The sequence below is a fragment of the Centroberyx affinis genome, unplaced genomic scaffold, assembly GCF_046629955.1.
Source record: "Centroberyx affinis isolate AG114_WGS23_722 - 3 ecotype Tasmania unplaced genomic scaffold, CSIRO-AGI_Caff_v1 ptg002764l_1, whole genome shotgun sequence".
NCBI classification, from domain to species: domain Eukaryota; kingdom Metazoa; phylum Chordata; class Actinopteri; order Beryciformes; family Berycidae; genus Centroberyx; species Centroberyx affinis.
The window spans coordinates 1,255,034-1,282,833 of record NW_027280925.1 but is presented as its reverse complement, the minus strand read 5'-3'; the positions used below and the strand labels follow the sequence as shown (position 1 = coordinate 1,282,833).

General features: G+C 42.6%; 1 protein-coding gene across 1 annotated transcript; it reads right to left on the bottom strand.

Moving 5' to 3' along the window:
• LOC139657822 (protein Dok-7-like) lies at window positions 1-27,685 on the bottom strand. Its single transcript, XM_071535749.1, has 13 exons — window positions 27,632-27,685; window positions 27,481-27,526; window positions 25,586-25,816; window positions 21,660-21,860; window positions 16,596-16,715; window positions 12,690-12,788; window positions 11,411-12,228; window positions 9,295-9,343; window positions 8,443-8,850; window positions 7,521-7,609; window positions 6,208-6,277; window positions 1,998-2,155; window positions 1-132 (listed from the first exon to the last, which is right to left on the bottom strand). Exons 1-13 carry the CDS (start codon window positions 27,683-27,685, stop codon window positions 1-3), a joined length of 2,475 nt encoding a protein of 824 aa, XP_071391850.1.
• Between the last annotated feature and the right edge of the window lie 115 nt (window positions 27,686-27,800).

Here is a 27,800-nt window from a genome sequence, read left to right as displayed (position 1 = left end):
TCACTGTGGCACTCCCTTTCTCCTCAGCTCCAGAGTGTGCAGGCCTTCCTCCCGACCCATAGCATGCTGTGTGCCAACTTTGTGGGCCGTCTCTGTGGCGGTGATGTCAATCTGGGCGTACTTGGTGGAGCTCTTCCCTGTCGAGACACAACACAGATCCTCCATTAACCGGGTCAATTTGGCGATTAACATTTTTTTCCAAATCTTGAGACGTTATAAAAATAATTTAGTGCTCAAACTGAGTGAGTTCTATGGCCGTAGACTTATGTTGTCATTTAAAAAAATCCTCCAAGCTCGCTCTCTGTAGTTTTGTACTCAGCCTCTGATAGCTGCTTTTGCTCACAATTATGTCATTCTCAAAGCCACTCAAAAGCCCAACATGGGCAAATGTCAAGAATGCCTTGTGTAAGGTATGTGGAGCAGAGTTGTCATACGATGGCTCCACAAAAACGATGCTGAATCATCTCAAAAAGCATCCAGAATATTTGATGAAGATAGACCCAGCCAAACTGGCATGACAACATTTGTGCTCGTTCCTCTGAAGTGTGACAGAGTTCAAACTGAAAGGATCTCTGCCCTGAATGGCAACATGATTGCTCAATATATGCAAGTGAGTTGTGCACATTGCTACCATTAACCATTACCGTTTCTCATCCTGCCTTGTGTGAAAATCAAACAAACAAGATGTCAAGGTTTAATCGCAGCAGGAGAATGACCTCACTTGTGCAACACTGAAACGCATATCACTACATTATTGTCTGTGAGCTGTGAAGACGTGATGAGATTCAGCATCAGGAACCGCTTGAGTTATGTATTCTCCAGTCTCATAAAGTGTAGGAAACCAACACCACCTCCTCACAACGCACGCACGCACACACCCTGGAGGATGATCCCATTACAGCCAGTGAATTCACAGCTGTGATGTGAATGCCCTGTGACTCCCTTTCAGTGACAAAGATGGGACATCCCTCCTCCCGGGTGACAGATTAATGATGGCGCATGCCGGGATGTGAACTCTATTGCTGACATTAGATATTAACCTCTCTCATGTCAAAGCTAAAGCGGTCCTCATATTCCTGAGGGTAATAATGCTAATAGCCGACTTCTCTGGCAATTACACCCCACTATTGCGTCTCTGATGACAAGGACTCAGCTGTCTTTTAGTGAGACGAGAGCAAATCAGCTCAATCGTTTAGGAACAATTACCTTAACTCAGACTAAGTAAAATAGAATTACAGAGCAGTCATGTATCTCCAGCCTCTTTTTGTCCTGGCTTGATATTGATACCCTACTTTAGTTCAGGTCAGTTTCACTCCTCTCTCTCTCTCTGTACAGCATATGAACAGAACATTTAACACTTAAAGGTTGCTTCTCCTTCTCTATGCTGTATACAGATAGTATATAAACTATAAAACAACACAATCGGGAAAGCCCTGTGCATTTTGAGTATGAAAAAAGACAAGAGCACATGGGGCACAGTTGGGGTGATTTCACTTTGGTTTCAATCATTTCAAAATTCAAAACCTGGAAATAGTTTGGGTGTTTACATCCAGTAAAGTTTTTAAAGACAACATAGTTTCACTCACTCCAATCATGCATAACCCCCAGTATGATCTAGTAGCCTACTGGTTTGTTACCAATAATAAATCAATAGAGTAGTTAACTGTTTTGCATGACTATTTCTGCCAGATATTCAGTAGTAGTAGTAGTAGTAGTAGACAACAGCTGCCTATACCAGTAAACTATCATTTTAGGTATAACGGCTACTGTGGACTGCCAAAAGAAATAATGACCAGTCTCTAATAAAGGCCTGTCTTTTGTTGAGGTAAATTAAGGCCTGGACCTTTATTGGAAGTTCTACAGTAGGCATAGTGATCAAGAGCAGATCACTGGGGCTTTAGAGGCAAACTGGTCCGATATCAGCACTTCTCATTTCAGAGATCATTTCCACAGACGGGCTCGGATGTGTCCTTACTCTGTGCTGGGAGATGCGTGACGGTCCCTCGGATGCCGGACCCCGGCTCCTGCAGCTCCAGCTCCATGTAGTTGAGCTGCTTCTTGGACGTGGGACTAATGGGGATATTCACGTAGGTCACACCTTCACCCCGAGGCCTGTCAGGAACTGGCACCTCTGGTGGGAACACAAACACTGGCCCTGCCAAGGCAGCAGTAACACCATGTTAATTAAGCTCAGGGGGACAGCTGATGTCCATCATAAGTTTGAGGGCGAGGTTTCTTCATCTGCCACATATACCTTGTAAAGGGGCATTAAGTTGTAATTATTGAGTCACTGGTATTGATCAACAACATTATCAATCCCCTGCAGATATATTATGGTTACTTTGTGCTATGGGCAGTACAAATCTTACTTACTTACACCAGCATTCACACTGCTGCAAACTGTGTGCAGAGTTCAATGTATGGATCCAGTGCCTCAAACATATTTTTTACTGTAAATCTGATTCACTGAATAAATGTTCCTACCTGGAAAACATCAGGAAAAACCTAGCAAATAAACTCCAAATAAGCTGATGCATTTTCCCAACATTTGCAACAAAGATAGTGCAACAAAATGTGACACAAACATAGCTGCAATGCAAATGAGTAAACATCTGTTGAAAGCATATGCATTTGTGCAAGAACAGATGCTGGGGGGTATTACATTAGGGACGATAACAGGTAATGCTTCAAGAATCTAGGCAATTGATCAAATGGTGCAGTCAGCGGAGAATAGGTGTGAACTGAAACTAGAAAGAAACGTCAGCTCAAGCCGCTTTAACAGAAGAGCCTTTCCTGTCAAACACGCAAATTACATCCACGGCGCTGCCTAAAGTGCTTTGACCAGGTGATTTATCCTCATTCCTAGATGGTGTCCAGTGACAACGGGAAGGCCCCAAAGAGCTTTACCTGTCATAAACCTAAAAGCTACCGAGGGTAAAGAAGCAAAGAGACAAATTCATTGCTGGCTGGGTGAGTGCCACTGACCTCCATGTCTTATTTATACAGTGTGGCAAAACCTGGATAAAATATGTGCATATCTCAGCCACATGACATGTAACCTTCAACAGTTTTTGAAACCTTTATCTGCAATGCCAGCAAAGATAGCTAAGACCTTCAAAAAAACACGGAGGCAAAACACACTTAGGATATCTGAGGAATTTGCATAATTTGAATATTTTTTTGTTCTCCCCTGTGAGTAGAGATGGGTGAAAAGCAAGATATGCTTTGTCTCCGATTACAAACAGTTGGATTACAAACAAATGGATGGCTCAAAACAGACTTCAAAATACTGAACTCTGTTTTGCAGGGTCAAAGTTTGAGTACAGGCAAAGACCAAAGACTGTTTATAACTGAGGCTTTCAAATGTTATCGTCTCAAAGAGATACCAGCCACCATGGTAGGTGACCCTTATTGATTTATCCAGATTTTACCGGCATTTGGTGCTTGGTGGGAGTCTTACTGTCCATACAGTTACTTCTTAGTGTTTGTACCGTAAAAACTTTGTTCTACTGCCATTTTTACTGAAGGTTAAAGAGTGCATGGTGTAACTCCCCTAAGCACGGCGCCTTGCAAAAAGTGTTTCACAGAAAACAAACCAACAAACAAACGCACACGAACACCAAAATACACATAATATATATTTAAAATACATGATGTGTAGTATAAATACACATCATGTGCCTGTGAATATCTGCTTTAACAACTGCTGTTTGACGATTAAACAGAATATCTAGATTTTAAACCTGGATCTGCTGTCGTGCTTCAGACCTCCCCAACGGCAGTAAAAAATAAAGACAACAAGAAGCGCTTCCATACGCCGTTCATCTTTCTAGGTCAGTTTATCGCACACAGCTGAGGGCCGTCTCAACTAGAAACAAACACATTGTAATGAAGCTCTCTCTAGAAGAGATTCATCATGATAGGCATCTATTGGTAAACATAGAGGAATATAAATAAAACAGAAATCTTTAGAACATATAAGACCATTTTAGATTTCGTAGTGACATTTTGGATTAACTATACATCTTTAACCCCTGGCATGGTTTCATATATCTCTGTATTGCTACAGATATGTTGTAATTACAGTATCATGTAGATATAGCACTGTGAATAATATGCAGAACCTGGGTGATACATAACATTTGGGGACAAAATATTTTCACCTGCTATTGACTCATTCTTCCTAAGTGGCACCAGTAGCCATTACCCGCTGCTCAGAAGCATCAAGCCCAAGGGACGCTCACACAATCACTGAGAAGCCATTAGACACCGGCAGACTCTCAGTGGGCGCAGCCTCTGGCAGCGTCTGAGAGGCTTGATACCTAATTGATCAGACACCAAGCAGCCCTCGCAGTAGTGCGGTGTTTTGTAATGGCTGCTATTACGACAGTGGGTCTGCCCGCAGCTCTGAGGCCGGGGGAGCGCTTTAGTCATCGCTATACTGTGAGCCCGGCTGGGGCGGGGGGGGGGGGGATGCACTCTGTGAAACCTCGAGGGGAGGTGTTAGAGGCAATACCTGGCCAAGCTTAGTGACCTGGACTTGGGAATGTCAACTGGTTTTGCAGAAAAACACAAGTCTGATGGCAGCGGCGTCTCCAGGGAGCGGCATGTTCCAAGTCGGATTTCTACCTCCCAGATATTATTGCAGCAGGCTGACATTTAGCTGTATTATGGAGGTGAAAACATGCCGGATTGAACCCAAGGGAGCAATCACTGTGCTCAAGTTATGAGCACATCTGAGACACATCTAAGAGGGCAATAGGTTGAGGTTTGGGAAATGCGTGTTTGAAAAGTGTGAGCAAGTAAGCTGCTGCAGGAGTGGATACCTTGGCCCATGACCTGTAGATGGACTAAGGCAGTGGTTCTCAACATGGGGGTCATGCGATAATTTTGGAGGATTGGGAGATGATTTATGGGATAAGAAAAGTAATCATAGAATAGATAATAGAATCATAGAAATCGCTTCAATTTAAGGGGTCACAAGCCAAAATGGTTGAGAACCACTGGCACAATTTAACAGCTCAAACAGTCCCAGCAAACATTTCTGCATCATTTTGTGAAATCAAGACCTACAGCTGTTTTAATCTGAATTAAACTTAAAACAGTGGACTTGGCCTCCTGCACGTCTGCCGCTGTAGGACGATGGGAACGATGACATGGGAACCGAGGCCATGTGTGTAGCTAAATGAAAATGACTGATGGGTTTGGTGCCACACTGTGACAGCCGCTGGGACTTTCTACAGCAGGTGTGCATTAGACTGAGGGCATGTTTCACGGTGTGGGACACCTAAGTGGCCAAACCTCCCCTGACAACTGTCCTCTCACCTCACATCAGGGCAGGTATCCTGTCGCACATCACTGCACTCTCTGTTTACCTATCTGTGTGTGTGTGTGTGTTTTCTCTCGACACAATCGGTTCTTATGTAACTCAAGTTTATGGAGTTACATAAAATGCAGCTGCAGAAATGTTCTATACATGCAGTGAGCCTAATATAGGTGATGATGAGGAGAGGTCTCTGAACTCAAGCCTGTTTTCTAAATGACATTAGCAGCAACAAAGCATTCTGTGACTCATATGTGCTTTACAGGTTCATATGTGATTCAGTTCTGCCAATAACACAACACATAAATTAACATGTTTTTAACAATGAAACACTAGTGGATTTGAATACATCAGATGTTATGTCATTCACTATGTTGTACTGTAGGTGCTATGTAGAAGTAAACAGCTTTCTGTCAGTCACAGTCCCTTAGCACTGAAGTCAGATAAACACTGTTCACGTGGCGGCCGTCTGTTTCTTGGCCTTTACGCCTAGTGCCAGTCTGTTATTTCAGACACTGAATGAGCCTCATTTCATTTTATTTATTCACTTTATTTCACCCACACCAAGCAACAGGTTACAGCGGTTATGTTGATTCAGGCTGCTGACTCATCAAAATAATTCACTTTCCAGAGGGCGTGTCCTGGGCGTTGTAAGGAGTAAGGAGACACAGCTGAAGTTGTTCAAAGCACTTAACAAAATATCAAACGGTCCATTGAGAAAAATGATGGAATCCATTAGTTCACCCAGAGGCAAACTTTCTGTGTGTTTGACCGGCTTGGCAGCACTAGAGAACTCATACCGAAAACCACTTGGTTGTTTTGATTGCTTGGCTCCCTTCAAACTCTGTGTTGCGGAGGGTGGGTGGATTAGTGAATGCACTCACCTTCAGTCTCATGGAGGAGCCTCTGGTGACCACAGCTGCCCATTAGCTCATACTTGCTTTTCTCTTCTGTCTGCAAGATATACAGTAAGTACTGTTGATTACAATCTGCAGTGAGTGACTATACCCAATGCAGAAGTTCATTACATAAGATGTGTGATGATGACTTTTTTTTTTCCCAGCAACAGCTCACTGGACACGTCAGCACTATTTTCAGACAGAGGCTGATATTTGGGGTTTACTGAAAGCACAGAGCCTTGTCTTGTCTTACTTCAGTGGAAACATCGTCTGCACTGCCTCGTCATTATAAAGGCTTTCAAATTGTGCCCCATGATCTCTGGTTATAGACTGGCACTATAAGCACAGCTATTGGTGGAGGAGTGCATCCGTACTGCTCTCAGTCTCATAACACTCACTAAGAGGAGCAGGGACCAGAAAGAGGTCAATGCTTGCTATGCATGCCAAACAGAGGGATAAATCTACATGGGACCAGAACCGTGAACCAGAACCAATGGGAAACTATGAGCGTAACACATGAAAGCTGATATCTGCATGAATATCAACTGAACTGACAAGTAGTCTAACTATTTCACTGCTTTTCATGTGATTGAGGTGGTTCAAAAAAATTTGCAACCGCTTCAACCCTTGATTTCTCAATAGCATCAATTCTCAATATTCATGTCCACAGGTCTCATGAATTTGTTGACTTTCGAAAGCGTCCGCCATTATGATCTTGTCCGACTCCTAGATAAAGAGTTCCTGAAAGTATAAGCTCTTACACAATCCATTCAGCGCTGCAGCTGTGAACGGCTGCCTTGGAGCAGAATGAGTCTCATCACACTCCCACATATAACTCAAAAATATAACGTTATCAGGGTGTACTGTACTTATGCCGAGGGACTAGACTTTAAGGAATGTATGTACCGTGATGCTGTGACTTCAGCTCATCACACAGCATGTGAACATCACACACACATTACTGACATTCACAACTGCTTATTCCAATCCGCTCATGTTTAAAGTCACTGAACAAGAAGTTATCAGAACTAAGAAATGCTGAGCGAACAACTAATTTTACATTGTTGTATTACAGATATTACGCTTACGGCTGTTGCATGCGAGCTGCTTGCAAAAACTATATGAGCTGTTATTAATATTAAGTCTTCATAATCCCTATAAATAGGAATTCCCAAGCTATCACAGGTTTTCCATAATTGTTTCAGCTCAACTCAGACCCCAAAGTGTTGTACAGTCAAAATGTGTGAGCACTTGATAGTGTAAAGCGGATTAGAGGTTTTTTTTTTGGATTGGCCTACCTCAGAGTTCTTCTCCGCTGCCCGGCTCTCCATGATCTCATAAGCAGGATCAACTTTGCGTCTTTCCTCTTTACTATTTGGCCTTTTGTCTGGTGGTAAAGCGAAATACAGTGTGCTTTAGATATAGGAAATAAAGCTCTGATAAACTCTTATTTCTGTGCCAGCAGCCAGTGAAGAAAATGCTTTTATTTTAATCCATTCAGTGAACCAAGGAAGCCAAAGTGTGTCTTGGTATAAACGCATGAATCCCTGCAAATCCAAGGAAGGGAACAATTGAGTAAATGACAGGGACAGATTCATCACAATACCACAAAATATTACAGAACTGGAAATAGCATCACTTTACTGTCTGGTGCTTGGTGGGGATAAGTTCTGTAATAATCATGGTTAATGGCACAAGTGATAGTTACATCACTTATTGTGTATTGATAAAGAGGTAGAAGACACAGCAGACAGTTTAGTGGCCATCATGTCATTTCCAGTGTAAGTAAAACCCAATCTAAACACTGAAACTGAAAAAAAGGGTTTCTCTGTTATCACTGATACTCAGTTAAATAATGTAGAGATCCTGTATATCATTTCTACTTTGATTCCATGACTTGCAGTAAATTTTTTTCCCAACCCTAAAAAATGCTCAATTGCACAAACATAAGAAACAGAAAAAAAGAGGAAACATCACAGATTGCAGAGAGAAAAATAGTGAAAAAAAAGAGAAAAAAAATGGTTCAAGAAACAAAAGAATCCACTAGGTAAGTCCTTTTTTTTTATCAACGTCAAAGAGAAGAGGACAGAAACAAAGAGATGATCCATTTCAAAGGATGCAGAGTTGAGAGGAAAGGGAAACACCAAAAGGCCATGCAGAGGCTTTGTTTGTTATCAGTGAGTTCAGTTGAAGAGGAGGTTTAGCGAAGAGGCCTCTTACCTTCACCAGTCACCGTATGACCGTTCATGTCTTCGTATTCACACTTCCCATCCACGGCCCGTGATCCATGAACTTGATAGTGCGGCTCATTAGCAGCTGCTTCTTCTTCTACACTTCTCTTCAGGCGCGGCCCAGAAGGCACAGCACAGCTCCTCTCGCCGATGTGTAAAGTGGAGCTGTTGCTGCCGCGGTGGGTTTGTGCAGGCGTGACCCGTGGAGGCGGGTGGCAGCGCTCCCCTCTGCACTTCAAACAGTTTTCGTAAATGACAGATCTGTTGTCTCGCTGTGGGTTCGGATCGTGTGACGGAGCGCAGGTACCAGCTGGTGTGGATCTGAGTTCACTTCCAAATGCGGAGCTCATCGACTCATACAGGTTCAGTCTGTTCGTCTTTGCCTCCGGCTCCCTATCTGCGCTCGGATAGCCTAAGAGATCAGCTAAGAGGCTGGCTAATTTTTCTCTTCCTTTCTTTGGCAGAGGCGTCTCCTCGTTCTTCTTCACCGTTGACTTCTCTGAGCTATGGCTGTTTTCCGGGCCAGGAGAGGCATCACTCTCCATAATTTTCTTTACTGCAAACATCTTATTGTATTCACTGGAAGTGACGGGTCTGCATGGCGATTTGTCAACGCTTTGATCTGCTGGATTGAAAATGTGATGTTCTGGAGGCAAAACTCTCGATCATACGTTGGGTTCTGCCCTACAGTCTAACTGCACATGTCTCTTGGATATTACACACAATCAAATCTGCAAAATGTGTCTGCTGTAGCAAATCAGTCATGCATAAAATCGGTTCATGCTTGCAAGAATAAGTGCGTGCAGTGTGCATAATCCACATTTCTGTTGATTAGACTTACCTGGTATGGCAGGTATCACTGAGCCACTAGCAGGGCTGTATGGTGTCCCCTGTGAGAGGATAAACAAAAGAAATGTATTGATTATTTATGCAAACAGACTTAATTGGATGATTTGTACTATAAATAACAGTAATAATAAACAGCCTCATGGCCAGGCACTTGAATGTTTTTTTTGGGTTTTTTTTGTTTTTTTTTTAATTCTGGGAGTTTTAAAAGCTCCCCACAGTGGAGGGCTTAGTTTCTTTATATATTTTCAAATTTTCTTAATTTATATTTTAATACTGTGAATGTCAAATTCACTGGCAGATGATTGCCTGCATCACACAAGGCATATCGCTCTGTTCTGCTTTGCTTTTGCATGTAGGTTTATCCCCCATACACACTTTCTGTCTAACCAGCCAGATCTGAACCTGTTTGGGACCGATGACATCACTGTCACATATTGCATTAATGGGATTAATTATGATAAAACACAGACTTTACGTATTAATATACTGTATATATTAAGTGATTCCAAAGGACATATACTGTATGTTTTTGACTGAAGTCGTCCTTTAAATGTGAACAATAAACAGTTGGATTCTGCTGCTGAGACTGATAAATGCCCTCCTACACTCTTCATGCCTGCTCCACCAGCTTCTGGCCAGTAATAATTCTCATGTTTAATTTAATGTTCTAAGGAGAGGAGTGAGACAGAGAGAATAAATATGTGTCTAAGAGCAATAAAGGTGATTAAACTTGCATTCATTCATTCATAAATGCACTACCAGTAGGTGGAGCTCTATGTTTAGAATATTCAATGAAGTGACATGAAGTGATATTAAATGAGCTCCAATAAACTTTTCATCTGAATGCTCAAATCATGGGATTTTCCAACTTAATAGAAATTATAGATCAAGCTCAACATGTTCAGAGTTCTCGTGACTTAAAACACAAGAGTATTAACACAAGTATTTAAACAGTGGACTTTGATCTAAGTCAAAGTATATGAAGATCTCAGTAAAAATGCATCAGTATGAAACTGATCAAATGATGTAACGCTGCAGATCACAGCCAAATTGGATTTATCTCAAAATCCAACAGCTGAAATTGATTTATTCCAAAATCAAACAAGCCTCTCTTGAGCTGTGGCAACATATCAAGACCAGACAACGGGAAAAAAAACAATCAAGCTCTGAACAAGAAGAACTCTAAACCGACCCCATGATCACCAGCCAAAGGAGAAAAGCACCAACGCTTCAGAAAACCAAGACAGCTACAAACTAGGAGCTCAGAAATAAAGCTGTTACGATTTTATGTTGTGTGTTTATAATAGCGGTTAAACTGTACACTTGGATGACATGTATTTTGGGCTTTACATGATAATGAACTATTATTCCTGTTATGCCAGAAGTAGATGCCTTGTTGTGTTTGAGTATTTCTCATAAAAAAGGAGAACACTACTCAAGCTAAAAAGTCGTAAGCGCACTTGTAAGCCATTGGATATTCAGGAACAATACCACAATAAACAGAGGGTAGAGGTGTAAAAAAGGAGAGAAAAGCTGCAAGTCACTCACAACTCTCAAGGTCTAATTTCGCTGGGTGAAATGACAGTGTCAACCTCAATTGGCTGCTGAATGCCCAACTCGCTAGACAGATGGGCCGTGGGATTGTTAGTTGTTCTGACACAAAACGCAAAGCAGCATCAAAATCGCCCTGCACGATACCACAAAGGTCATATTGACAGCACGCAACAGAACAGATGATACAGTGATGATAAGGCCTGCTCACACAAGCTGCTATGACGATGAGTTATACAACAGCACTTTTGCAGAGAGCGCCGTTAGGAGACCGTTTGAAAGAGACAGACGTCTTTTTTTTCAACAGAGTTAAGAGGCAGAGAGAAAGCCAGCAATAATGGAACTGACTTTATGAAAAGCACTGTGTTCATTTCTCTCATTTCTCATGGCGAAACAGTTTCTGGTAACAGGGTTTGTTGAAACAAAAAGAGAGGCAAAAAGAAAATCACTAAGAATTCAGTCAGCGTAATTGGCATGCAACATTAACAAGCAAAAGCAACAGGCTGAAAACAAAGAGCAAACGCTTAGACGGAGCACAACAAGATATTTCACTGTACCTTAAATCCACCGCAGGCTGAACAGATGGTCACGATGGTTTTGGATACAGATGAGAGAGAGCTGCAGATCTGACAGGAGTCCGGATGTTGACTGTCATTAGAGGCCGCCACCTTGACTTTCTTACTCTCCTCTGAGGGGCCTTGTGAGTGTTCGGCAGTTGGCTGTCTTTCAGCAGTGTCCAAGTGACCCCCAGAAACAGTGGCACTGCTTTCATCACCCTGTGATGATTCTGTTGTGAGGCTTGAAGGGGCGGGAGCATCCTTAGTTGGGGTGGAGGGGTCACTGTCTTTGGCAGCCCCACTTCCCTCCTGTATTAGACTTCTGGGAGAGTCATAGAGGTACCTAAGTGATGTGGGCACTTGGTACTCGTGTCCCGGAACAGGGGGGCAGGTACAAGGGCTGAGGTCTAGAGCCAAGTGAGGAGGCAAGCTGAATACAGACCCATATTCCTCCGCAGGGGCGATATCCAGGCTGCCTGTGTAGGAGGAGAAACTTCCAGAATAAGAGGAATGGCTGGCAGTGGCAATGCCGCTGTCCGATGAGCTCTGGCGGCCAATCTCCTGAAGCTGCCGAGGGGCCTTGGCAGCGGGGCGGCTTCCTCCTCCCTGGTTGACTGAGAGCTTCTCTATGCTCTGTAGTGCCACTTTAGCCCCCGACTGGCCAATGCTCTCAGAGGGGTTGGAGCCAACGGCCGGCTCAGTCCAAATGGCCATCCGGCTGCCAATACTGCAGTCTGATTGGCTGGTGTCTGAGGTGTCCGAAGACCCCGACATGCTGCGGTCGTCTCCCCCAGCGGACGGGCAGTAGGTGGACGAGGCTGCCGAGGACAAGTTAATAAACACTTAATAAAACTTTGATGAATTTAATCAACATTTCTTACAACTTTAATGAAAACATTTCTTTCATCAATAAAGCATCAAAGCATTATAACATCATTATGCCTGTTGTTCCTCAGCCACTTCTCCCGCTGGTATTCACCACATAATAAGCACAATAAATCACCAGCATAAATAATGTCAAATTTGCAAACTTAATTTAAATCAAACTGCAGCATTATTAAAAGGCTATGTATCATTTTTTAACAGTTATTTGTGGGAAGAAGGCTCACTACAGTACATGTCCCAATGGGTGCTGTGGATTAATTAAGAGCAGAGACATGTTTGCAAATCCAATATAGTATGTGTGTGAGTCAGGAAGATTTGTGAAATGCACACACTTTTAGTTGCTTTTGCACGATTTACTTTGTAAAGACAGTCTTCTGCTACTTTGACTATGTACCTGTGCTGCTCCGGTGAGAGAGCATGCTCAGTCGCTTCTCCAGCTCCTGGGCCTCATGGTTCACCCTCTCCTCCGAATACGCCTGACTGGCATTGGGGTCTGTCAGAGAGAGCATTCATAACACAACCACACCCACAATGGCAATGGAACACCAAAGATGCAGTAATTTATAGGGACTTCAAACATCAATGGAGAAATATCCTATGCAGTGTTGATTCATAACTGGCAACTATATTAGAAGCTCATCCTGACACATCTTTTACTGGCAACACTTCCCGCTGCTATTGACATTCTGTTTGAATCTATTGGTCCAGGGCGGTAAATCATAGAGCTAATTAGTGACGGGGTTAGCTTAGTGTGTCTTGCTATCGTCACTGAGACGTGGGATCAAATGTGACGCAGCTGAGCATTTTGTACCGCGGTGACACAGGCGCAGCTGTGAAAACACATCCAGCTACTCCAGAGATACATAAACGGACGCTGTAACCACAAGGCTCTCGTCTTTTTGTGGCACGCAAACTACTGTGCGGAACATCCGCCTGAGACACGGTGAAAGATGGAGATGTCAGTGAAAAGATGCCAGTGCGTTTAAGACGTTTAAGATTAATAACAAGGCATCATTGAGAAAACAACAAATCCTCGGGCAGTGGGAGTGGTGTGTGCTGTTATGTTGCCCCGACTGTGAGGGAGAGTGTAGCAGGCCTCTGGAGGGGCAGAGGAAGGGGTCACACAGGGGAACACCTTGCAGTGTTTGTGCAACACTACAGTGTTTATTAATAGCGCTGCCACGTGGGCCCAGTGGTACGCACACTGCACTGGTGGCTAAAGACTGTTGGTACTGTGTGAGGATCTAATGTACCTTGGACCACCAAGGTCAACTGTAACATTGCATTGATTTTTGATCTATCCAGGCCTCCAACAGTAATGTGCCAAATGTACAAAACAACTGTTAAGATTGCTTCCTACATTTAGCACATTGATCTACAGTAAATAGCTTCCTCAAATATAAAGTAATCAATTAGGACAAACCATCTGAGGACTGCTTGGAGTCTCATGTCACCAATGTCCCCTTGCACGCAATGCAGAGTGTTGGTTATGTTGTTAATAGACCTCATTCCCTCTGTGGCCATTTTGAATTTATGTCACATTCGGGGTGGGAAACCCAGAAGAGCAAGTACAGCCCAGCTACTGTTATGTACCAAGATGAATATCACATACATCTGAAAAATATGTGAAAGAACTGGATCTTTAGAATCTGGAGGGTTATAGCTTAGCTAACTAGCAAGTAAGCTAGCTAACTTCCCTGCTTCAAGCAGTCAATTGTAGTTGTTGTTCCCAAGATTGCTAGCAAATTTGATAACTGTTGGTCTAATGGCTCTTAAGAATGGATTGTAACAATGGATGAATGGATTTTAACAATCTGGAGGGTTAAGTTCATAATTTAAGATAATGTTGGCCCAATGTAGCTACTACTGGAATCTAGCCTAGGTAGTTTAGTAGCAAGTAAGTCGTAGTTGTTAGTCCCAAAATTGCTGGATTTATATATACCAATTTATCAGGTAGAGTTTCCACCCCGAACATAATGCCAGTGCAAAATGGCCGCCTGTGTGAATAAAGTTGGTATACTTGAGACTGAGAGAGTGAGAGGCAGAGAGAGACAGGGAAAAAAGATAGAGAGGTGGAGAGAGAGAGAGAGAGAGAGAGAGAGAGAGAGAGAGGGAGCGCGAGGTGGGAGCACAACAAGCAAGGGTGACAAACAGATAAGTGGGCCAGAGAACATACGAGCAAGCAATTAATCAAAACAGAGACGAATAGAGAGATGGGAGAGATTTAGTCAGGAACACTGTGTAGGACATGGAGAGAGAGTGAGAGAGAGAGAGAGAGAGAGTTAGAGAGAGAGAGAGAGGCACAAGGGCGGTGAGGAGCAACAGCGAGCAAGAAAAGAGAGAGAGATAGAGAGACAATTACGGGCTGTGAAGAGGACACAGAGAGAGAGAGGGGGGAAAATGAGAGAAAGGGGAGGGGAGGGGAGAGTGGAGCACTGGGTGACCGAGTATGAAGCGGGGTCGGGCTTAAGAGGCGGGCGGGGGTCGGTGGAATCCTGTGGATGAGGTTACACACATGCCCAGAGTGATTAGGGGGGTTTGGCTGCTCTGCTTGTGTGAACTGTGACTTTGACCCGTCGCTCTCCCCCTGACATCCTCCCTGCTATTTATTCTACTACGCACAACAATAATAGGAGTATGAGCTCAACCTGCGATTGGGTAGGGAGATGTGTGAAAACAAGAATACCCACAAGCCCCACAGCTGCCCGCTCCACATTTCCTATTAGCTGGCAGACTGGATGATTAAAATTTGAAAACTTAAAGTGTGGAAAATAGAAAGCGTTAAAGTGGACAGCAGAAGAACAAATAATGTTTTAATCGGTTTTAGTAACATTTGGCCTAGCATCCAGAAACGTGTTATCGGAAAAACAGAAATAGAAGAATGGCCTGTATGTTTCTTTTTTTCTCAGATTATTTTTTAGAGTATTTCTGCTTTATTAGGCAGTATATAGCAGAGAGTGACAGGGAAGATGGGAAAATGAGAGGGAATTAGGGTGTGAGCCAGATTCAAACCGACAATATTGTGAGTACATGGTATGCGCCTCGGCATGTTGAGTCACCAGGACAAATCCTCCTGTAAGTTTCTATGGGACAGACGGTTATATGTACGTGTTACATTGTTCCATGTGTAAAATAAGTCACAGCTTATTTTATTTTTCAGTGTTGTGTGTGATTTTCTAGTTGATGACGACACTTTTAAACTTAAAAAAAAAGAGACATGTAATTTTATATTACTGAAACAAGCTATGCACTGGCTAAAGAAACCTTAACCAAAACACTAACTAGATACTTTCAGGTTGGCACTATGGGAGGCAGTAGAATAGGAGGAGCAGGAGAACTGAGGATGGACATGCCAGGACTTGTCGCTCAAGGTAAAAGCACACCTCTCTGTCACAAAATACTGCATTATACTGTACCACTTTTTAAAAAAAAAAATATTTTAAGAATCTTTCCAAGCCTATTTTATCATGTTTGTGTTTTCAAATATTTTTCAGTAGTACAAAACTTTGCTGAGATCACGTTGTTTACCTAAGTCAATCATTTAACACATTTGTGCATGCGTTTTTGGCTGAAAATCTAAATTTCTGTGGCAAACTGAAATCTAACCAGATAATCTTGCAATAATAAAAAAATCCTGGCTGGGACTCTGGCGCAGCCCATTCTCCACCTCGAACACCAGTAGCGTTCTACTCTAGACTATAGATAGAAGATAATTGAATTTGCTGCTATAATAAAAGTTAGTGCGGTGGTTATCCTCTTACATATGTTTAAGGTGACCCTAACATACACATTCACCATAGCACACTTACGTCAGGGGTTGGCAAATTTCATCGACTAAAATTAAAGTGAGTTTCAGAGGATAACCCAATTACAAATAAAACAGCTGTCAGTCATAATTCAAATTAGCATCAAAGCACATCCATCCATGCCTGAATCCTCTGGCTCATTCTGCATCAAGCCCAAAAATGGTTGGATTCTAGGAAGGCAGCACATGGAGTGAGGCACCTAACAGCTATGATAAAGCCCCTGGTAGCATGGGACTACAGCAACATTTGCTTCAATTAAGACGGCAAGTGCTCAGTTAAGTGTTTGCTCACACTGCCAGGCAATAGTGCGGCTAATAATCAGCCAAATAAGCATGATTAACTTCAGGAGATCACATGGACATCCACTTTCCTCCTTTAACATAGTATGTCTTACAGCTAATTTGCCCCCCGCCCTGGTCTGTATAGATTTCTTGGGGTCAGTTGGTTTTCCAGTCCCTCCTAGCTAAGCAGCATTAAACACCTCTGGTACTGACCCGGCAGAACTGGCCGCAGTCCAAAAGGGCCTCTGGTGGGGGAGATGCCTCTGACGATGCAGTCGAACAGAAAGCTGATCTGCTCGCTCTCTGTAGATGTGAGGAAAAAAACACCGGCCCCTGTAGGAAACAGAGTTTATTAGTGTCCCTTCTGGTCTTGACTGTTATTTTCTCCAGCATTCAAACGTCCTCTGCCAGACCAAATATGCTGGAATTAGTAGCATTTCAATGTATACAATTTGAAAGATATGAAAAGATACTATACATACTATAATGACCCTAGTTATTAAGAGTTCATTGAATATTTACAACCAAAAATCTCATTCATGATTTACGACTTCCCTTTCGCATTTCTTTTCAATTTAGAGTGTCATCATACGGTGATATAAAGGTGCAGGGGTCAATGGCCACGCCCCCCGGCGGCCTCTTGACCTCGCTCTAAGCACCCAACCTGCTGTCCATCACTGAGAAGCCGAGCAGGGTGTCACCAAGGAAGCGCTGTTCCTGAAGACCACCCATGTCAAGGCTGACCTCAATCACATTCCAAACGCTCCCCTGGCCATGAGCGGGGTCAAAGGTCACCAGCTACGTCCACTCAGACGTCCGCACCAACCGAGTCTGAAGATGTATGTCCCAGTTAGCAATCTCATGATTCGGCTCTTATGAAGAAGCATCTCATCTCATTCTCTCCTCTGGCACAAACATTATTTGAGTTTGAGTCTCAATGAGAATTTCCGCACTTGTTTTTGCTTTGGCAGTTGTTTTTGTGAGGAAGCACATCTACTCATCTCACGATTTGGATAGCGAGTGATTTAGCATCAGCTGCTCTTGAAGTGACTGAAGCTTGAGGATACAAAAAAATAAAAATAACAGGTGGGAGAGCTCGCTCCAGTTTATGACACAATAAAGATGCTATGTAGGAACAAAACAACCCAAGTGCTCCCTTATGGTTTCTCTTGCTGCAGTGATAAAAACAACAACACCCATACAAAGTAACAGAGCTTTACCTTGTGATTCAGTAAGTGGGGAGTGTAAATTAACTCAAATCTTTGCGGCGAGGCAATGACAGTCAAGGTTGACCTTTTTTATTTTTACCCAGTATCGGTAGCGTCTGACAGTCATCCAAGCAGCCATTAAGTGACACCAATACTTGGAGATGAAAGTGCTGAGTGCTCCAAAGTCACTCTGACACGTTCATGCGGCAGGGCCCTGTCTTATTTATTCGCAACCGAAAAGCTGTGCGTCTCTGTGAATTCTTTATGTGGTATTTGAGGGAATGAGTGGAGGTTTCATTACATCATGGAAGATCAAAGTGTGTCATTTGAACATACATCAGTACATTCCCGCTACTAGACACTCCAAAAAGCCCCAAGACATTTTCTCTCCTCTCCATCACACCTTGGTTACTGATCGCATTTCCTCCTTAAAATACTGTAGTCAATGCTGTGCGTTTACATTGATTTTCCTATGGAAGGTATTTGTGCCCGGCCTAATTGAAAAACTAAAACCATAAAGAATGCTGCGGACAAAACAGCCGACAAAGCCGCCTCACTGTTTTACAGCTGCATTAGCCAGAAGTGAGAAGTTCAGCACACAACACCGGCACCCCACTTCTCCATCTGCTGTGGATAAACTGTGCCGAGATTACATATCCCAGGAATGCACGCCCTTCAACACACACACAAACATTCAGATGTGCCTTCATGTATAGATATCACCTACACACACTTCCAGGTTTTTTTTGCATTTCTTTTTTACATGAAATTGAAAGGGATGTGTGCCCTTCTTGATATTATGTCTATGTCTATCTCTTGCTGAAGATTTAATTGAGCTAAATAAATCACACATCGCATTCTTAAGTCTCATGTTTCCAGCGGGGTCATCATGTATCCGTTATGCTCTGATGTCGTCGACTATCTGGCGTTCCTCGCGTGCCTGTCTCTGTCCCGTCTCTGTCCCTTCCAGGTGTTGACACACACTCGTCTCGCCTTTAATGGTTTCATGTCTATTCCAAGATGTAAACTGCAATACACCTTATCGCAGGCATACACACAGTTCTGACTGTTAAGCTTGGGGATAACTTGTGTTTGTCAAAAACAACTTCATTTGGAGTAGCACATAATGTTGAATTCTGGTTGCAGCGGGGGTGATCCAAGTCCTCCACAGAGGGAGTAATTTGCTCCAATAGGGTGTTTTTTGTCATGAAGCAGATGCTATCACAGGCCCAATCTACCAAGCTTGAGAGGACAAAACGCTATAAACATTAACAAGTGAGAAATAGCTTGGTGCTAGTTACATGCTTGCCAGCTGTAAGCGTCTTGGCAAATCAACTAACGTTACAACTGTCTTACACTTAGCAAGGCCTACTATGTATCGTTACCTGATCGTTACATCCACAACAAAGGATTATGCCCACTCACAAAGAAGAAGTGCAACAAACAATATGAAAAACTTGAAACAAACACTAATGTTGAAAATTTACACGCATTACCTTATCAGGAAACAAGGGAAATCCAAATGAATCTTCTACTAGCTACCAAAACACTTCCACAACCTATTTGATTTGTAGAGAAATGTGAAGTGGATAAAAAAAGCAATCTTCCCGTGCAGCTGCAGCAGGAGCAGCGCCATATAAAAAGGTTATTTCCACAGGCTTTCCAGACATAAGCAGTTCAACAAGGACCTAATGAAAATCCTACAGTCTCTTAGCGACATCTGCACATGTAGATGCTCGCACTTCTGGCAAGGATTAAAAAAAAACCACACATCTGAAGGCTCATTTTTTGTTTCATAAAACGCCATTCAGCATCTTCTTAATGCGTCTGCCTGAGGGAGACCAGATGTACGAGAGGAGAGAGAAAAACACATCCAGCGACTCAGTTCAACCCTTTAATCCTAATGTTGACGCTAATGTTCTCTGTACTGAGAGATGCCAGTTGGCACTGGGAGCTTCACACACAGGAATCAGCTCTAGAGCAAAATATCGATGATGGCATAGTGATTTAAATCCACCAAACGCCAAACTCACCCTCACGTATTCATAAGAAAATCCCAGGGATGAAATGAATCATAAGGAAGGAACAATATTTATTGTACTTAATGGCTAAATAATCAAAGCAGCTTCACCATGAGACTGTATTCAGCACAGTATAACTTAAAGTGATTATCTTACACATGGGCATCCAGAGTGCAACAGAGATTTAACACGGGCTGCTGAATGGTTTTTTAATGTATTCTTGGTTAAGTCTTTCTATAAATCACATTCACTTATCAATACTTGATCAATTATTCATGAACCTTATGTTATGGACAACAATGTGATCAAAATTTGTTGCCCTCAAGCAGTTATTACTCAGCAGTTATGACTTAGGAGTCGATCATCCAAACCCGCCCGAAGGACGATGAATTGTGGCTTATTCCCACCAAGTTCTCAAGTTCTCCAGACAGATTGGCCAACACATTATTTCTGCAGACTGTTTTTATAGTCCTACTATTACTTCAACTAGAAAGAGGGTCAGGTCCAGTCTATCTTATTTCATTGTTACTGACCCCATAGGCAAAATTAAGGCAATGCATCCTAATACAATAAAAACTCCAACTTGGTCAGTTGGATTAGATTTATACAAACAACATAAATACTTCTTCAATTTCTTTAAATTTCCCTAATCTCCCAAATCCTGCCTCAACTCACTTGAGCCGCTTTTAACGGATGAGCATCCATCTGCTGGTTTTGTATTGATCCAACATACAAATTACCACTGACTGATTATAGCTTCTAATTAGTTTAAGGGCATCTCTTTGATTGAAAGTTGCACATTATGTTACTGTACTGGGAAATGAGGTCTTGGGAAGGAGCCTCTCTTTCACATTTTCTTTTCACACTGTCGAATTAATGTTACAAATGGATCATGGCCAGTTATTATTTGGTCCGTTAGAGAAAGACAGAAGGAAAACACGGCTCATATAGTCTCTTACGATTTAATGAGCTATTAGCCACCAATAATGCGACCCAATTTGACTCGAGACACATTCTTCATGTGATGAGCTATGAGAGACTAGAGCTTGTTCATAACAGCACTGCTGGCCTAAACATTCACACTGCACTAGAGGTTCCTTGGTTTGTTAAGTGAGTCTACATCGCCTAAAGAAATTAGGCTACATGTGACTCCAATCTTTGCCAAATCAATAGGTTAAATCCTGTCTGCACCTCCCTTTGTTATAGGATCATTGCCCTACAGCCGAAAGCCAGACGTTGTTTGGGATCCGTTTACAAGACTGTGGCTAAATGAAAGATCTAGCAAGATGTTTCATGGTCTTAGGTAATCAAAGTGAATCAATACTGAACCTATATCAGAACATCCCCACCAGCTGTTGCTGCATGACTCCAAACCAACACTCAAAACGCCTACCCATGTTTACCTAGTGTCCACAAATAATGTCCAAGACGACCAAATAATGTCTTTAAGATAACATATTTGTGGTTAGAAACTATGTGGGTGATAGGCCGTCAGCTGTGGCTTCACTGAGACTGAACCCAAAGCATCGGATCAGCCAAATCAGTCTAAATTTTTAAAACCTATTTTTATTCGTTGTCTTTTCACTGTCTGACTTGTTTTTTTATGCTCCGTTTGTCTTATTTCATGCTTTTAACCACATTCTTATCTCCCATATGTCTTCATTTTGCTGTTGATGTTCCATGCTCTGCCTCCCTTTATTTCCTGTTTTCTAAAGCACTTTGGTACACACTGGTGTTTTTAAAGTACTACATAAATAAAGCTGAATTGCCTATACGTCCAATACGTCTTAATTTTAGAGCATTTAGAGATAATAGATTGATTTTTATAGTTTCCTTGGTTTCCCATGCTTCACAAATACAAGTGTTCATGTTTATGTGAGTGATTCAGTTGCAGCCTAACAACCAATTAACTTTATGTTCAGAGGAACCATCTGCTAAGCACAAAATGTCATTTTACAGAGCCACACGACAGCTAAACTACTATCTTTACCATAACTAAGCATCCGGATTTAGCATAAAAATGACAATAGAAGCAGCTATAAACTTACAGTAACCACATCGTGTTCCCCCCTCGAACACAAATCCATTTGGGACAGGCCCATATCTGCGCAGGTCCGGAAGGTTCCAATGGCCAATAATAACAGGGGGGACGTCCCTGGCTAGAGCCAGCAAGTTGTTGCACAGATGAAGAGTTGCAGGTCCACTCTCCAACTTGGTCCCTGGTAAGACTCCAACACTAAATCTGTGAACTGAGGGAAAAAACAAATTGGAAAAACACTGAAGAAAGGCAGCAAAAAGCAACTTACATCACTGACTTCATGGAAATTATGGGAAATCAAATTCTTCTCTATGAATGCAACAACAACAGCTTTAGAAGCAACTTAGAACTTAAAGCATAGCTGAAGACATTTTCACATGGACCCTATTTTCCCATCATTTTCCATCATGCCAATCAATTCTGACCAAAATCTAGACAACTGCTTCACTATGAAGCTGCTTACATCTTGCTTGCCTGAGTGTGCAGCTCTCCAATACAGTCCTAGTCCCAAAAGCACCCAAAACATATATTTTTCAACACATTGATGCCAACTCTGTAATGAGTTTTGAACTACTTCACACAGCGACAGCATGTAGACAGGCAGCCAGCTGGCAAAGAGTTAACAAGGAAGTGTTACAAGCAACGCCCAAGGCAGCATCCAAACTGTACCTTTAACTTTTTACTCTCATTACAGAGTGGGCAATGAATGTGTTGAAAATTACATGCTTTGAGTGCTTTTGTGGATAATTTTTCAAGTGTCCATTGGCCTGTTAGTACTGTGTTGGACACACACGCACCCAGGCAAGCAAGACACAAGTAGCTCTGTAATGAAGTAGTAGTTTTGGTCAGAATTGATCGGTATGATGGAAAAAGATTGGAAAATAGGGTCCAGGTTGAAAATGGCCAGAGTTATGTTTTAAAAAGGGATAGAAAAAACTATTTCATCATGAGATGATTACTTCAGTGTGGATTTGATTTATTTCAGCAGTAAAAGGCAGGAAAAACAGCTGCACACAGAATGAGATCAGTGAGCTGAGCTCTGAACGTAACGGGCTCAGATCTAAAGCCCAACGCAATCAATCAAAGCCTGTCACAAACATCTGTGGAATTAAGTCAATATTTTTGCTAATAAGCAGCAAAAGAGGAGAGCCGGTCAGGGCCCAGAAGATGAACAACAAATTAAGAGTGAGCATTGACTGTGTGTGTGCTTGCGGACACACATCTCTGGTCTGTGTGTGTGTGTGTGTGTGTGGGTGTGTGTGGGTGTGTGTGTGTGAGTCAGTGGCGATGCCCACACACATGCCCTGAAACCGAGTGTCTCTGATGGGAGTTTTGTTCAAAAAGTGTGCAGAGTTCCTCAGCAGCGGCACCTACGCTCACATCAGTGACTGATACCACGGTGAATAAACTTTGCCAGGTGAGATTGATGGAGCCGACGATGAGAAAATGTCGGCCTGCGGCGTCGTGTCATCACTCAGTTTGAGAAAGATTCATATGGTGTCACAGATCACAACAGAGGCGCTACACACGGTGGCCCTCAGCCCACAGGCTGGCAGGTGACATTTCTGCAGGCGCTGGCCGCACTCCACTCTGTGGTGTTACCATCAGGACCAGGCGAGCATGTGCACGCCCACACAAACACACACTCTAGCTCTCTCTTTACTTCTCTTATCCACACAAGCACACACACACATACACACACACCCACGCCGAACAGAGAGGCACAACTGCAACTTGTTGTCTATTACACCATGTCCCACTCCACACCACCAGCTCCCTTAACACTGTGATTAGTAGCCGCTTTAAAATTCAGCTGGACTGAAGCCAGCAGCTGAGCAGCCAAACAGCGTTTCTATTAGTTCATTAAACTCACTTACAAAAGAGGAACAGCACAGGATAGAGAGTCAAACCAGAATGCATGTACAGGGTGGGCTATGTGTTATTAGGGATTTTTAGTACAGTTTTCCAAACTGAATACACAGTGTCCATCACTGACTATTGGTTGCTCTGCTCTAAATCAGCATTTGATTATTTGACGTCAGGTCAGGTGGAAGCTATTGGGCCCCCCACCTCTCAGTACGCACAAACAACGTAAACCTTCTACAGGTTCAAAGTAATCTGAAACTCAGATTTAGCTATTACAAACTGCCATTCCTTCTATCTAGAGCTCACTCATTCAATTTGAGAGTGATAACATTTGTCCACCCCCAAGGCAAGCTTTAGTTCCTAGTTTTAGGTGTTGGGGCTTCCCTTTGTTTACATTTGGATTGCAGGTTGTGGCTTTAAGGAGGCGAGGTGATAGGTGGCGAGAATGAAGGACCAAAAAAAACAGTTGAATGTTGAAATTTATTGAAAAGATTTGACTGTCCGTACCTAGACCCCCCTGCCCCCCCAGTATATAATTAGTGCTCTGCATCTTAGCTGGATGATACTCACTAAATGCATTGCTCATAAACATACAAGCAATAGGTGGCAGTTTAATAATTGTGATTGGGGCCTCTGCATTAAAAGAAATGTCATTAGAGACTGTGACTTGGGCCCCCATAATCATAAACTGTGGCCTAGGGGCCTATATCTGTCAGGGTCCTGCCTGACTGCACATTTCAATTGAAATTTGTGAAATGACACGGGACTTATAATATTTTGGGGCCCCTGGTGGTCTGGGGCCCTGGGGCATGTGCCCTGCATGCCCGGTCAGTGATACAGGCATGGGTGGAAGAAAGTCGAAAATAGTTAAAATTCTATAATTCCTATAATTTATAGACCCTTGTACTGTCCTGTGCCCAGCCTATATCTTCATCAAATGTGTGCTGTTTTCAACTTTTATTATTGCCGTTGATATTTTGGATACCTGACTGTTGTAAGGACAAGCAGCCGTTCTTTGCCAGTATTCCATTTGGACGCTAGAAGTAGGGCTGGGCGATATGGACAAAATCAAATATCACAATATTTTTGACCAAATACCTCGATATCGATATTGCGACAATATTGTAGGGATGACTATTGGTGCTTTCACAAAATATTTACACAATGAGATTTTTGATAAATAATCATCAGTAATGTGGATATAATGACTAAGTGGGTAAAGGCAAATAATAGAACAGCTAGAACAGTCTGGTAAGTTCAGAAAATGACATCACTTTACTGTAATGCAGCCTTTAAAACCAGGAAAAGACAACAAAATCTAAGACGATATCTTGTATCGATATAATATTGATATATTGCCCAGCCCTAGCTAGAAGGCAGAAATCCTCACACCGCTCACATGTTTGTAAGTGTTACGTTTACTGCAAATACCTACAAGGCCAACACCGTTTCAGAGTATCTGTAACCCCAATGAAAACTTTCCAAGTGAGTCAGCAACAAGTTGCACCCTCCTCCCCAAGTCAAAATAGCACCATCATCAAATAATAATAAAAATCCTTCTATATATTCCAGCAGTTTTCTGTGATTACTGTGCCTAAAAAACACTTTTTCATAGCTTTTGGGCAAATTACAAGGCAATTTACAACATTTTCTTTGTTTGACTGGAGTAAAATTCAAAGACTGAATTTGCTTGTTGCAAAAGTGCTGTAATTAGAGTATTTTGAGGTAAAATTGTACTATTTTGTGAAAATTGCTGTCTGTGACGTTTCTTTAAAAGTTGTTTGTTTTTTATGCAAGAAGGTGTGGAGCTTGGACAACATGGCTGACTACATTCATGGGCAAGTGTAAATGTTTGTCTATTGAAGAAAAAAAAAAAGACATGCGTGTAGGAACATTGCAACATTTAAATAATACTGAAATGCCACAGTAATGACGTGATCCACATGCAACACATGTACAAAAATATTGCAATAACGCTGAAAAACACACTGAAGCTTTGTGCCAGAACAGTGAAACAGTGCTGACAGGACAGTGAACTAGTGAACTAGCAGTGAACAGTGAACTCCTCACCTTCTCCCAGGCTGTATCGAATGCGGATGTCCCACGCCAGCAGGGCCTCTTTGCTGTCAAAGCCCAGCACAGCGGCCTGGTTCAGGCAGAGGACGGCCAGAGTGTAGCCCACGCCCTCGTACCACTGTCCCGTCTCCAGCCCGCAGATGTCCTCCAAGGTGACGCTGGCCCTCTCCCTGTGGCCCTGGGCTTTGTCCGACTTGTCTTTAAAAACCAGCAGCACAAGGCAGTCTGCGGGAGTCAGGGTGCGGACAGAGGAGAGGAGAGCAGAAGCAGAAAAATGCAGCTTTCAAATGCTTTGAATTGGAATGCTACAGAAAGGACGTTCAGCATTTTTTCCTGTGTCTTTGCATAGAAACTGGATGTGTGGAATAGCAGATAAAGACGGAGCTACACTGGAACTACAAGAATGGGCCGTTCGGTGTACGGTCTCTTTGTAGTAACTATGAAAAAAGTCCAACTGACAATAAGAGTGGAGAGATGAGAGCAGCATAAGAGCTTTTGAACAAGAGTGTGCAATCACTCGAATGTTTTCAAGACGGAAACGGCTCTGGCCTGTTTCTGAAAGCAACGCAGATTCCACTCCTCTCTCACTGTAAGAGAAAATCAATTTACACTATGGCAGAAAATCGCAGCATGTCATTATGCTGCCTGAGCTTCATATCTGTCGCTACACTGATACAATCAAACATTATAGTTGTGTAGTTTGTAGTCATAACAATTCCCTTGACTTAATTGCAAAATTATAGAAGGAATCCAACATTTATTTCCCAAGTTATACTGTCTTGACTGCTTATAAGATTTATTCTGACACACAGTAGCCGCATTAGTGTCCTCTAGTCTTTTGGCACCTTCGAACAATCAGTGTCAACTGACAAAACAAGACTCTGTGTGTGTGTGTGTGGGTGGGTGTGTGTGTGTGTGTGTGTGTGTGTGTCTCTCTCTCTCCCCCTCCCTCACAGACACACACACACACACCTCATACACATAACTGTGGCATGAGCATAGACAGCTGTGATAACACCGACATCAAAGGTTTGAAGAAGAGCAGCACACAACTTCAGTGTAACCTGTGGAGCATGTTACAGTGTCGCACCACCAGACGTTCAAAGAAACCAAGATTTACAGTGACCCAGTGTAACTCAATATGGACTTCATCACTTTCAACCCCAGTTGAGTAATCATCAAACACAATGTAGGAGAACGAAAGGCCATTTCTCTCAAGGCAATGCCTCAAGACATATTGTAGATGTATTTCAAGGAACAACCTTCAGTGAGGTTCACCGAGTTCACTTAACTAGGATTCACAATATGAGACATTGAGTGTATTAAAATCATAAAACCAACCAATTGATTAAGAACCAATTTAGCTAAGGTAAAGACAAATGCTGAAAAATCTGCTGTGACTGAATGACATATTGAAAATAGGATGCAGTCACTGTCCCATTATTTCAATTTCTGTTTAAATTAAGGAACCTTTAAAAGTCAGTTTACTTCACTTGGACCTCACTTTATAAACCAATTGAACTTGCATCTAAAAATACAGCAAGTCCTGGACTGGCAGTCTTGAACACATCAGCTTTGCGGACTGGGCCTAAGTTCTGAATGAGAACATGAGACCAGGCCCTGTCGGAGCAGGGGGGGTCCTTGCAATAGGAAAATATTTATTTCATGGCATGCAGCAGCAGAATAGCATCTGCAGTATTCAACTCAGTCTACTATCTCCCTCCACTGTGGCGCAGCCTGCATGCGCATTGATTTGTTTACGCCACGCGCAAAAGTTAGAGAACACAGAAGCTTGACATTTGAACAGCATTAAATTACCAGAGTTATAAAACAAAGTAAAGTGTGTAAAAGTGACCGACGCTTTTCCAGCAAAACGTCTCTGATGTTACCTGCTACAGGCGACGGCTTGCGAAGCACGACCCACCTAGTTTTCCACTGTGGAAGACACAAAAGTAGAGAGAAACTTTTTGTAAGCACGAATAAAAGGTGCGCTGAAGCAGTTCTACAGTGCGCGTCAGAAAATGTTTTCATGATAAAGACCTTTTTTCCATCTCTGAATTTGACATATCCCTCCACGACAACAGAATCCGTCATCTTCTTCAGTCATGGTTCCTGACAGCTGCAGAGTCGCTGCCTGAATGAGGGGTCACTTTCAAAATAGCTGCTGTGGTTCAGGGGCGCAAACTCTTCCCAGGCAAGGCACATGCAA